The sequence below is a fragment of the Pyrgilauda ruficollis genome, unplaced genomic scaffold (assembly GCF_017590135.1).
Source record: "Pyrgilauda ruficollis isolate IOZ18807 unplaced genomic scaffold, ASM1759013v1 scaffold126, whole genome shotgun sequence".
Lineage (NCBI taxonomy): Eukaryota > Metazoa > Chordata > Aves > Passeriformes > Passeridae > Pyrgilauda > Pyrgilauda ruficollis.
In genome coordinates, this window is record NW_024510988.1 from 189,664 (window position 1) to 205,720 (window position 16,057).

The window sequence follows — 16,057 nt, forward strand, 5'->3', positions numbered from 1 at the left end:
CTCCTTTAACAGTACTTTATTTGATTAAAGACTCAGAATTCTCTGTGTACACTGGAATGTGCTCTATTCCCTAGGCCAGGATCATACAGGGTTACAAAAAGTGGGGACCTCGGCTCGGTTTAAATATCACCCTCCAATGAATGTAAGGGGAAAAAAAAAAGCTCCTTGGATGCTTGAACTAACTTTGACTCCATTTTAAAAATCATACAGACAAGCAGCTCTGGAACAGGACTGGGTTAATGGGATTCATTGCCTACTTTGCTAGGGGAGAGGGCTTGCCCTCTCAGGACAGGACCAGGGTTGATTTCCTCTCAGGTGCTGCCAGCAGAGGAGAGACCACAAACTTCTTTGGCAGAGGACCCCGGGGGCCCGTGACAGGCTGGCTGTCTCTCACAGAGCACAGTACACACACTTTTAGGGCCGTTGCCTTCCACCTGCACTGGGGTCCTCTGGCTGCAGAGGTGAGGTGTGCCCAGGGGCAGGTGACACTACAGGCCCCAGCCATGCAGGTGAGATGAGTTGTGAGGGGAGCACAGGTCTCTGAGATGAAGCAAAGAATGCTAGTGAGGCAGCAGTAGGAGAAATGGCTCGGATCAGCCCCCATATTACCTGGAAACCAGCATTTCCTTCTCCCACAATGCCAGTGCTGAACCAACACTGGTTTGAGACAGGTCCTGACACGCAGGCCAAGTAAGTCAACCAGGCTCCACAGCTCCTTTCACCCAGGCAGGCAAAGCCCTCAGCCTCCCCAGACACCAAATGGCCTTGCAAAGGATATACAGCTGGTTCTAACCTAAATAAACTTCCTCCAAAGCCTGGCCTGAGAACAGCTGTGGAAGACAGGGAGGACACAGCCCCCTTTGGACACTCTCCCCACTGCAGCAGGAACCAGAGCACCTGGAGCTGAGCCACTGCCACACAGCAGACCTGGAGGAAAGCAGTAACTGTGTGGGGCAAAAGGACTGAACCCCTGGGTCCCTCTTCCCACCCCGTGCCCCTGCCATGACCCCCCCACCTCGGAGGCCAAGGTGAACTTGCTCAGCTTCCACCAGATGGAAGGCTCAGGAGCAGCAGGTGGCCCCACGCACGAGAACCAGAGGCCAAGGAGAAATTAAAATGGCAGCACCAACAACGGAACAGCACGTGATGCTTCAGGAGAGAATGATGTCTGGTCGGCTCTGGGCTGTGCTCCGAACATCTCGGGGTGGGGGGAGCATGTCCAAGTCAGGCTCTTTGCGGAGATCTTGCTTTTTTGCCAGTCGGTAAAAATCTGCCAAAGAAATTTGTGGCCTTTCCCCCCATGAGCACGTCACTTCTCTGCAAAAAATGTCTGTGGCCCCGGAACACAGTAGATGGCAGACAGAGCCACACATCTTAGCAGAGGGGGCTGTGGCGTTCCCAACATTCAGAATAAACGTCGGCCTCGTTTTTTTTAATTTAAAAATTTCTTCCATTGTGCGTCACCAAGTCTGGCATTACAGGATTTCGTACTTGTCCACCAGGAAGGTGGTTTCAGTAGAAAACCTTACAGGGCTGTTCCCGTCTACCTGGGTCACTTTGGTAACCTGTGGAGACAACAGGCAACATTAGCTCAGCATTGAACATCACTCCCTTAGTGCAGCGATGCCACGCTTCTAAACACCATGATGGCCATGAGAGCACAACCAACCTGCTGCCCTTAAACCACAGCTCAGCCCTGAAACAAAGATCTTTGTTCCCAGGATCCCTGGGTGATTTTCTGTAGTAACTGTGTCTCTGCTGAGGAGCAAAGTGGCAGCCACTGGCTACACTTCAGAGGAGACAGACAGCTGTATGCCAAGCAGTGTTTTGGCTACAAGGCTGATGGATTTTCCACCAAAGTCTGAGGGGAATTAATGACTACTCAAAGACTTGAAGACACAGCTGAAACTTCAGGCAAACTCTATGAAGTGTCAGCTGCCAGTGCTGTCTGCTGGTACGCCCAAATCCAGCTGTCTCAGAGGCAGGTTAATGCCAACCCTTTAGCCATGGCCAGTGGGACAGCATGGTGCCAGTGTCAGCCAGCCGGGGACCGAGGCAAAGGTGACATCCCACCTGTGCGGCATAAGCAGCGACCATACCTGTATGTTGCAATAGTTCTTTTTGGAGATGAAGGAGACCTGCACTGGGAAGAAGTCGTTTGGCTGCCCTGCTATGCTGAACTCCAGGCTACCGCTCTTGTTTTTGGCATCTATCACCGGCAGGCACCACTCAAGGAGGTTTCTCCGGCTGTCGTGGCGATACTCACCATCAATCTCCCCAATCACTGGGGCACCAACACCAGACCTAGAGCAGGCAACGAGAAGTGACAATAACTTCCCTGCACAGAACTAAGGAAATGCCTCTAACACCCACTGGCTTGGCCAGATCCACAAAACAGGGAGGGGAAGGAGGTGATGGGACTCATTAGGGCTGCGTGACAAGGAGCATGACTTACGGCAGGGGGATGGTGATGATCACATCATTCAGCTCTAGGCTCTCCTCCTGCAACTCATATTCAATGTTAACATCACAACTGTTCCCACTCTCTGATGGCCAGCAGTTAACTGAGGAAACAGAGACAGTATGTGAACCATGCAGGCCTTTCATGTGGAATAGGCTTTCACAAGATGATGCACTTCAAAATGCCCAGTGAAGTCACCCTCAAGCTGACTTTAAGAAAAGCTTTCTATTTTCCTTGAGGTGTTACAGAAAACACACAGAGGACAGGCACTATCCAACAGATACACATAGTATCTCCAAGGTCTCACAACATGCCAGGCTCCAGGCAGCCCAGCTGCTGCAAGGTGGCTACCAGCAGCTCACGGACAATCACCAGTTTCTTCTGCCCAAGCCCCCAGACTTGCACTCACTTGTCAGTGGAATGAAGGACTCTTCTGTGGTCTGCAACCTCCACTTCAGCACACCCACATCGCTGTTAATAGGGAATGACTTCTCTGGGTTCTTCAAACCGATCTGTGACTCTGTAGTAAAGAGCTTCTTGTCCACGTTTGGGTGAGTCTGAAAGAGGAACACGTGCCCAGACTGTAGGTCTAAGCCCAGGGACAGAACCATAGGTAATGCAGGTTCTACCAGGACAGGCCTACACATTCCAGTGTTCGACAAAACACACATCAGGTTTCCTCCTGGCTCAGAAGCCCATCTGAAGCACAGCTGCTTATCAACCTGGGATTCCTTCCAGAAAATGCTAATCTGACAAGAAGGATCCCCACCACTGTCTTTCTCACAAGCACCAGCACCAGATACTCAAGCAATGCAGGCTGGTACCTACAGAATAACTGTAAGTCAAAGACCAGCCTGAATGTTTACAGCAGACATTTCAAGAAAAATCAATCCAATGCGGTTGGGAAAAACAGCCTGACAACATAACACTGCTGTCTCCCTTCAGCAACCTCAATGCACGTATGTGTCAGTGGCCAAACTCCATTTAAACACTCTCTTCACAACCTGAAGTGTGAGCAGCTTTTTAGAAGCAGAGGATTTTTGCAAGTCCCTGTTCAAGTTGCACTAGAAACACAGGGGTGAGCAAAGGGTTTGGTCTCATCTTGCACCTGAAGCACCACTCATGGGATGCACTGGAAGGAAGTGGGCTTGCAGACAGCCATGATGTGCAGACAAGTCCCTAACGAGGGGTGAGCCAGAGTGTGTCAAAGCAGCTCCACCTCCAGGGATCTGTAAGGTCACATGAGAGGGAGAAAGGGAAGGACCAATCTCCCAAGAACCTTCTGAGCTGCAGCTGCTGACTGCCATCAAGTGCTCCAGCAAGCATGCCAGGTACAGCAGTGACAGGACAAGCAACCTCAGACAGAAACAACTTCCAAGAGAATAAATTAATTCCCCATTGGCACAGGAAGTTTGTTATCTCATTTCCTCTCCACAGCTGCAGCTGACACCACACAACAGGCACTGAGCAACACAACAGGCTGCTGCAAAGTCCAAGTGAGGTCACCTGGCAGGCCAAGGTGCACTGCTGGGCAGATAAGGCTCTGAGGGCAGGATGGCAACCAAGACTGCATTTCTCCAGTGAACTTCAATCCCTTGAGCATGACTGGCCCTGCACTTCTGCTAATACCTGCACTGACTACTCCCATTTCCAATGCATTTGCTGAGAATGCTTAGATGAGAACACAGGACAGAAACATATTTGAGTATTTACATTATTTTTACCCTGGAAAGCAGCAAAAACATGTTCAACAGCATGAGACTCCAAACAGGCTTTACCTGTAGCTGCACTCCCCTCTTGTCTTCATTTTCTACATGCAGGCGAATCCGTGCAAACTTTTCATCAGAGATGTGCAGCATGATCATGCCATGAAGCTCCATGTTCTGCAACCCTCCGTCACGGCCACAAGTCAGGGAGATTTTCTCCTCTATTTTCATGTGCACGCTAGACAGACAGGAAAAATCTCAAGTCCTGCACTCTTGGCATCTCCCAGGAAACAGAGAGATCACTGCTCAGTAAGGACAGGCTGTGTGTACTGAGCAGGGGTTCCCAAACAGCACAGCTGGTGCAGTGGGGGCTAATACTGCTCTGGCAGTGACCTCAGGAGAAGCAGGATCCGTGCGTATGGGTCTGCAAGGGATGGGAGCCCAGTTAAATGGCAGTGATGCAGCATCTTGACAAGCTGGTCACTCAAATCCCCTCTGACAGGCCACAGTGCACGGCTCAGGGCATTAAAAGGTTCTCAATTGCTGCATGTAAAATGAGCCACGAATGTCTCCATCCTGAGCAGCAACAAGGCTGGGAAACAGGGAAAATAGTGCAGGGAAAAAAGCACAGGAAAATTCCCAACCTCAGATCAACAATGGATGGACAGCTCATTTTAGTTAAGAGGATGCCTAACCAAACTAGCTATCTGCTTTTTTTCTGACATGCTTTCCCAGATTTTGCCCAACTGTTATAATTACAAGGTAAGAAAATACAGGAAAAAGCCAAACAAGAGCAGGGAAGCTCTCTCCCAAGGCCACATGCAGGGAGAGCCGTGAGGAGACTGCTTCCAAAGCAAGGGCAGCACTCACCTCTCCATGTTAATGGGAGAAGTGAGAACTTTGGCTGCTTCTGCAGAGCGCTTGCCTACAGAAGTCATGATATTTTCTCCTTCCGATTTCAGCTTGTCCACGAAGTTGTCCACCTCCTTCCCTTTAGCGCCGAGTTTCAAGGCTTTACTGGGACCTGAAGGCCTAAATAAAATGTGTAATAATCTCCAAGTCAGCTGACAGCAATGGGCTCTCCCTTCCCAGTTACCTTCAAATACTGTAATTTGACCATCCCAACAACACAGCATTCAACTCAGCAGTCTTTTTGAGGGAGAACATGCATGGAACTGATCATCTTATATGCAGGGTGCCAAGTTATAATTTACATTCAGCTATAGTTCCATGAATTACCAGGAGCTGGGACCTCTTTTTCTCACACAAAATGAAAGCCCATTGTTCATCCAAGAATCCAAAGAGATACAGGGTGTTACTGTGGTATGTGGCACAAATGCTCCCCAATACTCACACAGATGAGCAACTCATGTGAGACCCTCCGGGCCCGTGGTTTGAGCCAGCACTGACTCCAACATCTGCCGCGCGCTGTCCCCCCTACCTGGCTGGAGCTGGTGCCACTTTGGGCTTCTCGGTCTCGATGATGGTCTCTGTGATCATTGCTGTCACGCCCCCCGACCCGGCCGAGCTGCCGAAGCCCCCGAACCCTGGTGCCTTCTTGCCGTGTCTCTCTGCATCCCGCCTGGCCTGCTGCAGCTCCTTCGCTTTGCGGCGCATCTCGGCTTTGGCTTCGCGTTCCTGTGTCTGAAGGGAAACAGAAGAGGCTGGTGGAGCTTTGCAACCTCAGCCCTGCCCTGCACAGGAACTAAGTGCAGCTGCCCAAGAAAAAAGAAACAAGACATGAGCATTTAGCCCTAAGAAAAGCTAAATAACTGCATGGCCCCGCCAAAGTGGAAGAACACCTCTTTATAGCAAAAGCAGTATTTCTCAGACAGGGGACCCTGTGTCAGGACTGCAGGTGTCCCTGCTCACCTCTCTGACTGCCCGAAACACCTTTTCCTCATGTGAGTCCATCTCAGTGAAGGTCCGAATTTGTGCCAGATTTACATTCTCACGGTAGCCCAGGGCAACAATTTCATCAAAGGCAAAGATTAGGTCGAAGCAGTGCTCTGAGATCTCATTCTCTTCCAGAGCTCGACAATATTCAGGGATCTAGAAAAGGGAGAACATTTTAAAGGAGTACCCACAAACAGTTCCATGTAAACACCTTCTTTCTACCATCCCAGGGGTCACAACTGTGCCAGACCCAAGCCCAGCACAACTTTACACTGCTCTTTGTACCATTATATTGTCAATAGACAAGATGAAGTTTTGCCACTGTTAGTTTTTCTACATCAAAATCCATATAGAACCTCTCAGCTTCCTCATAACACTAATTCAAAGGAACCCAACTGCATGCTAGGACCAGTGAATTTCCTGAAAATCCTTTGGCTGTGTGAAGACACAAACTTGCTGCTTCAGGATCCCTGCATAGCAGTGTTGCACTTGTAACAACCACAGACTCTACAAAGAACATTTAATGCTAAATTGCAGTCAGCCCTTTGGTGTCACCAGGTGAAGTACAACTGATGTTTTTTTTAATGTGGAGTTCAAAACTACCACCAAAAGTTCAGAGCTTTCTGCCCAGTCAGGAAGGGAAGCTCTGGAACACAGACCTACCAAGCGGAGGCAGCAGTGCTCCTGCACCAGCTCAGAAACAGATCCCTCACAACAGCACCGTTCTGGGCTGTGCCACGGAGTGCGGAGTCCTTACCACTCTAGAGAAGAGTCGGAGTGTTTCCAGGTCTTCCAGGATGTTGCTGTTTTTGGTGGTAATCAGCACCATGTAGAGCTTCTCCATGGGCTGGTACACGTATCGCACGCTCTCTGTCTCCACAAACGTGTGCTGCTTCCCCGTGTTCATCAGCTTTGGGAATGCTGCCAGCAGCCCCTCGATGCGGGTGCGAGTCATCTCCACGAACTGCCGGGACACGATGGCCTTCCCTGCCTTCGTGCACACAGCAGCTGCCAACAGCACCTGCAGCAGAGCAGCGTGTGAGCAGGGCCTCCCGCGCCGAGCCCACGGAAAGCTTCTCTTGCCACCACACTTCACCTGCACAGCCGCCCTTAAACAAGATCCTAAGTCCTGCTCTGTGACCAGGAAATGAACTATGTCAACAGCAGGGACATCTCTGCTTTTGCTCTCTCTCTCTCCGTTTCACATTCTGTCCCAACATAATCCTGAGAGCTCTCCCTGCTTCTGTCAGGCAAATGATCACTCCTGATTTCACACAGACCGAGGTGTACAGCCCCTGGGAGCGTTAGGGAGGCTCCGGGTTATCGGCTTTTCCATCCGGCTGCCCCAGCCTACAACCACACACAGGAAGGCCGTGAGATGTGCCGTCTCCCTGCAGTGCCAAAGGCGCAGCACAGCCAGGTTAACGAAGCCCTGCTTGGACTCCCGGGCAGCTCGCAGGCCTTATCACACCCACAGGGCAGCAAGGCACTCACCAGCTGCACTTTCTCCATCTCCCAGTCTGCCCAGACTTCCTCCCCATATTTCTCTCTCACAGATGTTAATTCCCTTTGTCAGGATAATTCTGTTCCGCGCTTCGAATCTTTTAAATCCGCAACTGTTCTTACTGACAGAAAGTATCAGAAACCCTGAAACGTGGCAGCGCTGATCCCTGCCGCACCTCGGGCACAGTTCAGCTCTGACGGAGCTGTGTGCGGGTCTGTGCCAACCCAAACACCGCCGTGACGGACACAAGGAGCCGGAGCGGCGCTGGGACACAGGGTCCCAGGGGGAGCAGGCGGGCGCCACCAGCCCGCTCACACCTTACAGCCGAACGCGCACTGCAGCGGCGTGAGGCCGTGCTGAGGAGGCACCGTGGCTCCGAGTCACCAGAGAAAAGCGCCGCGTCCCCGCCGCCCCCAAGGGCCCCGGCCCGACCCGGGGCGGCAGCGCCGCGCTCCGTCCCACCAGGCCGCGGGCTCCAGCGCCGGCCTGCGCTCAGGCCGGGCGGCCGGGGCGAGCCCAGGGGCTGCCCCGGGGGCTGTCCCGAGCCCCGCGCTGCCCGCGGCGGACTGGTCCTTCCTTACCATAGCAGCGGCAGCGGCGGCGGGATCCGCGCTCGGGCCCTCCGCTCCCTCCGGTTCCCGGGCGGCCCCGCAAGATGGCGGCGCCGCGCCACGTCCGCACCCGGAACTGCCGTCACGGCGGGCGGGCGGGGCGGGGCGCCGGCACCTCCCGGCCGACAGGCGAAGGTACGGGCCCAGGGAAGGTACGGGCCCACGGAAGGTACGGGCGCGGCCCGGCGGGCTCGGTGGTGGCCCCTGAGACACGGCTCCCGCCCAGGAGGAGGCACGGCTCCCCGGCCCAGCCACCTTCAGCGAGGATGACGACGAGGACGATGAGGACTCGGAGGAAGAGTCTTCGGAGAGCGACTCGGAGGAGGACTCGGAGGAGCAGGGGGCCGCGCTGGAGGGGTGAGCTGTTCCTGGCCGCAGCGGCCGGGCTCAGGCTGGCGGCTGCCTCTCGGGCCCTGCCAGCTCCACCGGTTTCCCCAGATCCCAGGAGGGTGAGCAGAGTCGTGGGCATCGGAACAGGCAGCCCCTCGTCCCCGATGCTTCGGGGTGGTGGTTCCTCCAGCTGTGAACCAGTCCCGGGCTTGTTTGCTGTGTCCAAGGTGTAAGCCAGGCCGGGCTGGCAGGAGAAATCCAGAAAAGGGAAGGACCTTCTCAAACATGTCACTCAGATCCCCATCATTCTTTTCCATCGTTTTCGGCTTCAAAGCTATTACTGACCCCCTAATTGCTGTCCTGTTGCTGCCTTTGTGCAGAGCACTTAGCTCCCTTTTCACAGCCCTGTGTGGGACTGTGTGATCTCAGATGTCCATCACTCAGGTGCTTTTCTTGGCCAGAAGATCCAAAGCAAAACGGGGCCCAATAATGCTTTCCCTGTGCTAGAAGTGTTTTCCAGAGAGGACTTACTGCCTGGTGGTTCAGCTTCCCACGTTTGCCTGCCCCAAGTGGGGCCTGGTTTCTGTTGTACAGAACTTGCCACATGCTAATCTCCCTCTACTCTTCCTTCTTTTAGTGACTTCAATCCAGCAGATTTTGACTACCTGCAAGTGTCTTCTGAAGTCAAAGATCTCTTTGAATACATCAACAGGTGAGTGGAAGGGTTTCAGCCTGCTCTTGGCTCTCCTTTGTGTCAATTATTGCAGCACAGTTTCTAGTCACCTGTGCTGTGGTGGTGCTTTTTTCCAGGTACACTCCCAAAACAATAGAGATTGAGCACAAGCTGCAGCCTTTTATTCCAGACTTTATTCCTGCTGTTGGAGACATCGATGCGTTCCTAAAGGTACAGTTTCTTCAGGCTCCTCTCTCCATCCTGCCCACAAAGTGAAACAGATCTCAGAGCACGTAGGCAGCCAGGCCATGCAGCCTGGGGATCTGATAAACTGCACTGGTGGCTTGGTCACCTCCCAAACAGCGCCTGGGTAACTGGGGGGAAAGCCTGGGTTTTCCTTCTCCAGCACCGTGTGCTTTTCAGGCAGCACTGTACTTAGAATGCACATCTGAGGGAGCCCACAGGAAGCACCTGCCCTGGACCCACAGAAAACAGGCTCTGTTTTCCTGCAGGTTCCTCGTCCCGATGGCAAGCCTGACAACCTTGGCCTGCTGGTCCTGGATGAGCCCTCAACCAAGCAGTCAGATCCCACCGTGCTCTCCCTTTGGCTGACAGAGAACTCCAAGCAGCACAACATCACAGTGAGTCAGGGAGGGAGGTCACACCTGCTGCACATTTCCTGGAGTAAAACCATGGCATTTTACTCTTACAACTGAGAAGTTGGCTTTAAAAGCAGCAAAACCAGTCCTTTTGCTTTAATCCATAGTTTTAAACTGCAGTGGATCTGACCCTTGCTTCAGTCAAGTCTTGATATGAACTCTGGGTCTGTTCACTTCAGGTGATGCTTTATTTCCTTTTGGTTGCTCATACCCAGTCGTAGTTGGCATTCTGCCTGCAGAAATCCATTGGTAAACTGCAGCTGGGAAAGAGAGAAGGCCTGGTTCAGCAGAAGTGAATGCAGCTTACCCAAAAAACACCATGAAACACTTCCAGGTTTATATTTGTGTTTTTAGCAGCAAATAAAAGTGAAGAGTTTGGAGAATGCAGAACAGAACCCTAAAGCCATTGAGAGCTGGATTGAAAGTATTAGTGAACTGCATCGCTGCAAGCCTCCTGCCACAGTCCATTACTCCAGGTGAGCCCTGATGTTGGCAGGGGGAAGTTGTGTGTGATCCTGAAGCTGATGTTCTAATCTTCCCTGGCAGGCCAATGCCTGACATTGAGACCCTGATGCAGGAATGGTCACCAGAATTCGAGGAGCTCCTGGGAAAGGTATTTACTGGGTGACCAGTAGTTAGCTCTGCACTTGGTCTTAGAAACCACCTTGCATGAAAGCTGGGTGCCTGCTCCATCCCACAGCCCAGTCCTCTTGGGCTTGTTCCTCCTCACGACTCTGCCCTTGGCAGAGGTTGAGGAGCAGCCCAGCACTGGAATTCCCAGCTGCTGCCCCAGGGGCCTCTGTTTGCTCCCAGGCTCGTGCAGGAGCAGATCTGACAGCCCTGTGTGTTACAGGTGGGTCTGCCGAGCGCAGAGATGAGCTGTGACCTTGCCGAGTACATCGACATGATCTGCGGTGAGCTGGGGAGGCTGTGCTGTGACACAGTGTGACCGAGCTGGGGAAGGAGGCTGTGCTGTGACACAGTGTGACACTGGCCTGGCACTCTCACTGAAAGAGAGGGAGCCTTAGCTGCAGGCTCAGGCCTGAGCAGTCGGGATGATTCCCTGCTGCTTCAGTGGGAGGTGGGCTCTTGTACTACAGGGGTCTGCAGTCTTTGGTGTGTGCAGCCGCAGGTGATGGTGGGCTGTGGGGAGCTCAGCCCCTCCTGACAGTGCTCTGTGTGGGGCAGGGCAGACCAGGTGCCCTCACACGCTGTGATCTCACCCGCAGCCATTCTGGACATCCCCGTGTACAAGAGCCGGATCCACCCTCTGCATGTGCTCTTCTCCCTCTTCTTGGAGTTCAAGAACTCGCAGGTATGCAGCTCCACCCAGGTGCTGCTCACCCAGCTAGCAGCACTCACAGCTGCTCCCTTCACGTTTGGCTTTGTGATGGCAGTGGGAGTGTGCAAAGGACTGGTGGGCCCCAGAGAACACGTTCTCAGCTGATCCTCTCCCTGGTGCCTCTGCCTGACACAGGGAGCTAGGCTGCACTCTGGGCTGAGCTGCCCTATTGTTCAACAGGCCAGCACAAGCCAGAATGCATCTCCTTGGGCTGGCTGCTGAGCACACAACTCACGGTGTGGCCAGCACGTTCAGATGCATGAGTGTGCTCTGAGCAGTGGGAGTCAGATCTTTGCATGAGCAAAGTGGGACTCAGATCTTTGCATGTTCTTTTCCCTGCAGCACTTCAAGCCCCTGGCTGATGGGCAGAAGGGCAGGAGCCCACCATCCAACCCACCCTCACAAGCAGCGGAGGCAGAGGTGTTGAGCTTTAATTGATGCTTCACATTAAAGCCTCATCTCCTGGATCACTGTCTGCCACTGGACACTGAGGAGTACCCAGAGCAGGTTGGGAGATATCACACAGCAAATCAGAAGCCTCTCTGATCTTAGAGACATTGCTGGGCTGTTCTGTGTCAGGGAGTAGGGCTTGACTCATCATATTTGTTGCAGAAGCTGCTTAATGGTTCCATATTTTTGACTTGTTCCAAAGGAGTTCAGCATTAAACCAGCCTTTCCCAGTGTCAGGCTCTCTGTGCCACAGGTGCTGCAGAGCAGAGGCTCCTTGAGCACACACTATAAGGGCTGGAGCAAACAGGAATAAATTCCACAGACACAACACTCAGATCTGCTCAGGGTGTTGCAAGCTCTGACCTGGAGATCTTGAATCTCCTTTGCTCATTATTATTGAATCCCCTTTCCTGTTGAGAACAGTCCCTTAGCTCCTGTCAAGCAGAAATAACCTGTGCTGCACCACAGAGATGATTGAATTCAGTTTATTGCTGTTGGGAGGGCTCTCCTCAGCCCCTGCTCCACTGACCTCCCACCTGTCTGCCACAGCAGCAGGGACAGGGGCAAAGAGGATCATGCAGCAAGTCACAGATCTGCTAAAGCAAAGCTGGTGCTTGGCTTTGCCCCAAGAGGAATCGCAGTGCTGGAGCCTGGCTATAAACAGTTTTGATGCATTTTGGTTATAACAGAATATCGGTGAAGTTCAGGGACTACATAAAACCATGCCTTGGCTGCCAGTGGAGCTCCCAGAGCTGGGGCTGGTCAGCTGCTGCTGCTTCCCTTCACGGCCTTCCTGGCACCCTCAGCTGCTCGGCCCCGGGGGCTGGCACGTGCCTGGTGCCAGGCAGCCCTGGCCCAAGGGCACCACGCTGCAGCTCACAGCCAGATCTCGTCACTGCTCGTGCTGGGCACTTTGTAGATGCGCCCAGACACTGGGAGCTGGACAAAACCTGCAGGACAAAGAACTCATTGCCTGTTGGGGCAGCCATGGAGCTCCATGTCTTTCAGGGCTGCTTGCCCACCTTCTCCCCTTACCAAGCCTGCTGAGGACCAGGGAGTTTTCCAGTCCCAGCAGGGCACGTTCTTCTCCCCTAGCACTGGCTCCTGCATCCTTGGGGGAAGCTGCAGGGAAGCAAAGGAATGAGAGCCAGGACATCTATCCCTCACCCAGCCAGGACCTGGGGCCCCACATGTCTTGCTGTACTGGCACATCAGGGTTTTACCTCCATCTTCCTGTGCAAGGTCACTGAGGCGCAGGTTGGGTGGCAGGGACTGGGTCTGGCGGGGCAGACGTGTGCCCTGGGGCTGTGGGGGCTCAGAGCTGCTGCAATGGGAGCACTGGCTGTTCCCTCCTGCTTGCCCTGGACCTCGCACAAGCTTGGGCAAGCGGCATGCCATGCAGGCAGCACAGGAGCCCAGGCTGAGCAGGGCAGATAGGGCCAGGGCTGCTCCAATGGCAACACCCAGGACAGGCAGCTCCACACGGGCATCCAGCAGACCTGAACCGGCAGTGCAGACCCCTCAGCACCCTTCCACGGAGCCATTGCACCATGCCCACCCCTCAACAGTTACCTGTGGGCAGGAGGGAGGCAGTGGTGATGGGCACACTGTTGGCTGCACTGATGGAGAGGTTTCCAGCTGTGCAGCTGAGATGGATGCGGAGTGAATGGTTGGCCAGCCCTGGGTAGCCTGTGGTACCCAGGAGGAGAAACTTGGAGGTGTTGGCCATCACATGCCCATCCTGGTCCACCCAGGTGGTGCTGGCAGGCGGGTTGGCTTGCACCAGCACAAAGAGCACCAGGAGAAGGCCAGCGCCCTCAACCTGCTGGTAGTGGGCACCTTCCTGCAGGATCTCTGGCTTATCTGGGTAAAAAACAGGCAGTGAGATGGGGAGGAGGGATGGGAACAACACGGCTCGAGCAGGATTTGTCTCGCCTGGGTCCAGGAGTTCTTGTCTACCTCGTTTGCACAGGACTGACAAGATGCTGTCCTGCCATGGCTGTGATGGATGCAGGTTATGGTCCTGCCCGAGCTGGATGGGAGCCCCACATGCCCTCCCCACATCCCAGTCTGGAGCAGGCTGGCACCGCGGACCTTACACTGCACATTGAGAAGGATGGAGGTGTTGTAGGTCTCACTGGAGGTCGGGAGGGTCAGGGAGCAGTTGAGCTGGTGGTCGGAGCGCTGGCCAGTGAGGGTGAGGATGCTGGCAGTGTCTGCAGTCGAGAGGTTGACTTCCTGTTTCTCACCGTTGAGGTACCAGGCCAGTGTGGCACCGGGGGCTGGCCGGGGAACCCAGCAGGTGAAGATACGACTCTCCCCCTCCTGCAGGGTGCACACTGTTCGCGGCTGCCTGCCACTGCTGGGGTCCAGTTCCTCCAGTGCTGCCAGAGAGCCCACCGCCCATCAGAGCTGTGGCAGGGGTCCCGCTCTGGGAGTCATGCACGGACCCCACCACAGCCTCACCTGCCAAGCAGAGCGCCAGGAGGCTGAGCAGCAGCAGCAGCAGGAGGGCAGGGGCAGCCCCCGGCCAGCCGCTGGGACTCCCCATGTTATATCAGCCGTGCTCAGCGCTAGGAGAGAGGCAGCTAGAGCAGGGACGTGGGGGCGTCCACCACGCTGGGCCCCAGCACACAGCAGGGTCAGAGGATGTGGCCCAGCTGCACCTTACCTGCAGCATTGCTGCTGCTGTGTCCAGCCCAGTCTGCAGTGCGGCTCTGCGCCTGGCCCCGGCACGCAGGGCAGTGCATGCGGCGCAGGGGCGGGCCCAGCACGGCTGCGAGCGCTCATCCATCCCTCCGGCCGGGCCGCGCCGTCGCCGTTCCCGGGCGCGGTCGCTGCGCGCAGCCGCGGGGTCGGTCCCGCCGCTTGCGAGAGCGACCAGAGCTGCGCAGCCGGGACAGGGGATGCGCGTCCCCGCTCCTCCCACCTCCCCTCCGCAAGGAGGAGGGCCCAGACTTGCACCCGCCGCGCCACCCATCTCACCGGGGCTGTGCCCGCTTGGGAATCACACCACAATGCCTGCAGTGTCACAAGCAGAGCCCAGGCGCTGGGAATAGAGGGAGCTTTATTCGGGGTGGAGCAGAGCGAGACAAACGCAGCAAGGTGCTTCGGTACTTTCCAGTCCCTGGCTGTTAGACAGGAGGAGGAACGGGAGCTCTGACACCTGAGGTGGACCTTTTCTGGCCACCAGGACAGGTCTGCCTGGGCCAGCTCAGGAGCACGGCCCTGCCCATCCCACTCGCTGCTGGCCCATCTCCTGCCCGTCTCAGTCGCTTCCCGTTCCGTCGGGGTTGCGCAGCCGACCGAGCATCTCGCAGAGCATCTGGTTGCAGAGCGCGGAGTAGGGGTTGAGGAGCACGAGCTGCTGCCGGGCGAAGGCGCTGCCCAGGCGCGCCGCGCGCTCCAGGTCCCGCCGCGCGTCCTCGTCCCGCGCCTGCAGCCGGTGGATGAGGCCGCGCTGCACGAAGCTCTGGCAGGCGGCCCGGCCGCGGCCCCGGCTCAGCCGTATGGCAGCGTCCAGGTCCTGCAGGGCACCTGGCAACGAGGGGAGGCATTGGTGGGAGCTGGGGGTTCCAGGAGACCAGCCGCACCCGCGCTGCTCACCTGCCACGTCTCCGCGCAGGCGGAGGGCTTGGGCCCGGTTGTTGTAGCCCGAGGCGCGCTCGGGCAGCAGGCGAATGGCCTCGCTGAAGCGCTCCAGGGCCGTGCTTATGTCTCCTGACTCAGCCGCAGAAACCCCCTGCAGCTCCAGCTCCCGGACTTGATCCAGCAGCTCCAAGGGAAAAGCTTCCACTGTTGCAGTGTAAACGGGAGACCGTGACTGGGAAGGGGAGGCACCAGGACGACCCACGGGGCCCAGTCCCACTGCCTCCCTACTCCCTGTCCAGAAGGAGCAGACACAGGGCAGGGTGCTGATGTCCATCCTCAGGCAGGCACTGCTCCCAGCCTGCAGAGCCTCCTTCCCTGCCCACCTGCTTGCCCCATGGGGCCCCTGCTGGCAATGCCAGCGAGAACCTGATGCAGCATCACTCACCTTCATCCTGGACATCCTCCTCCTCCTCATCCAACCCTGGGATATCCCCAAAAGGGGTGCTGGGGTTAAAGATGGTCTGCAGGACAGCCCTGTCGTTGGCCGTGGCCATGCTGCTGTGTCACTGAGGCCCGTGACAAGGCACAAGCAGGCTGCCACAGCCCAGTTAATGTTCACCCTGCCTCGTCCTATGGCAGCCTGGCCGTGAGGCCCCACCGCCTGGCCAGTGCCCCCGGCAGGGGCCCAAGGTGACCCTTGAGCACACACGGGAGCCGAGGGCTCCTCCCTGAACACCCCGTGCAGCCCCTGCTGCTGGCCAGGGGCTCCCACGCCTTGTGAGTGTCCTGGAGAAGTAGCAGCTTCTCAGTTCTCAAGAAGAAATGGAGAGAGCC

At 55.6% G+C, this 16,057-nt stretch overlaps 4 protein-coding genes across 6 annotated transcripts; 1 reads left to right on the forward strand and 3 right to left on the reverse strand.

Moving 5' to 3' along the window:
* Window position 1: 1 nt before the first annotated feature.
* ARCN1 (archain 1) lies at window positions 2-8,270 on the reverse strand. The gene is made up of 10 exons (XM_041458209.1): window positions 8,149-8,270; window positions 6,821-7,084; window positions 6,040-6,219; window positions 5,609-5,811; window positions 5,038-5,199; window positions 4,240-4,405; window positions 2,871-3,018; window positions 2,456-2,564; window positions 2,100-2,304; window positions 2-1,565 (listed from the first exon to the last, which is right to left on the reverse strand). The coding sequence occupies exons 1-10, from the start codon at window positions 8,149-8,151 to the stop codon at window positions 1,476-1,478; spliced, it is 1,530 nt and encodes a 509-aa protein (XP_041314143.1). The 5' UTR covers window positions 8,152-8,270; the 3' UTR covers window positions 2-1,475.
* Window positions 8,223-11,966, forward strand: IFT46 (intraflagellar transport 46). The gene is made up of 10 exons (XM_041458091.1): window positions 8,223-8,330; window positions 8,405-8,535; window positions 9,146-9,220; window positions 9,319-9,412; window positions 9,694-9,822; window positions 10,195-10,316; window positions 10,387-10,453; window positions 10,694-10,754; window positions 11,070-11,155; window positions 11,525-11,966. Exons 1-10 carry the CDS (start codon window positions 8,223-8,225, stop codon window positions 11,618-11,620), a joined length of 969 nt encoding a protein of 322 aa, XP_041314025.1. The 3' UTR covers window positions 11,621-11,966.
* A 137-nt stretch (window positions 11,967-12,103) lies between these two features.
* On the reverse strand, window positions 12,104-14,505 carry TMEM25 (transmembrane protein 25). The gene is made up of 6 exons (XM_041458210.1): window positions 14,304-14,505; window positions 13,732-14,016; window positions 13,205-13,495; window positions 12,856-13,131; window positions 12,668-12,754; window positions 12,104-12,582 (listed from the first exon to the last, which is right to left on the reverse strand). Exons 1-6 carry the CDS (start codon window positions 14,380-14,382, stop codon window positions 12,509-12,511), a joined length of 1,092 nt encoding a protein of 363 aa, XP_041314144.1. The 5' UTR covers window positions 14,383-14,505; the 3' UTR covers window positions 12,104-12,508.
* A 159-nt stretch (window positions 14,506-14,664) lies between these two features.
* Window positions 14,665-16,016, reverse strand: TTC36 (tetratricopeptide repeat domain 36). Of its 3 annotated transcripts, XM_041458214.1 has the most exons (3): window positions 15,669-16,016; window positions 15,239-15,427; window positions 14,668-15,169 (listed from the first exon to the last, which is right to left on the reverse strand). In XM_041458214.1, the coding sequence occupies exons 1-3, from the start codon at window positions 15,775-15,777 to the stop codon at window positions 14,901-14,903; spliced, it is 567 nt and encodes a 188-aa protein (XP_041314148.1). In that variant the 5' UTR covers window positions 15,778-16,016; the 3' UTR covers window positions 14,668-14,900. The 3 variants fall into 3 exon arrangements, with proteins under 3 accessions (XP_041314145.1, XP_041314146.1, XP_041314148.1); XM_041458211.1 differs by having other exon boundaries at window positions 14,665-15,169; window positions 15,239-15,733; XM_041458212.1 differs by having other exon boundaries at window positions 14,666-15,427.
* Window positions 16,017-16,057: the final 41 nt, after the last annotated feature.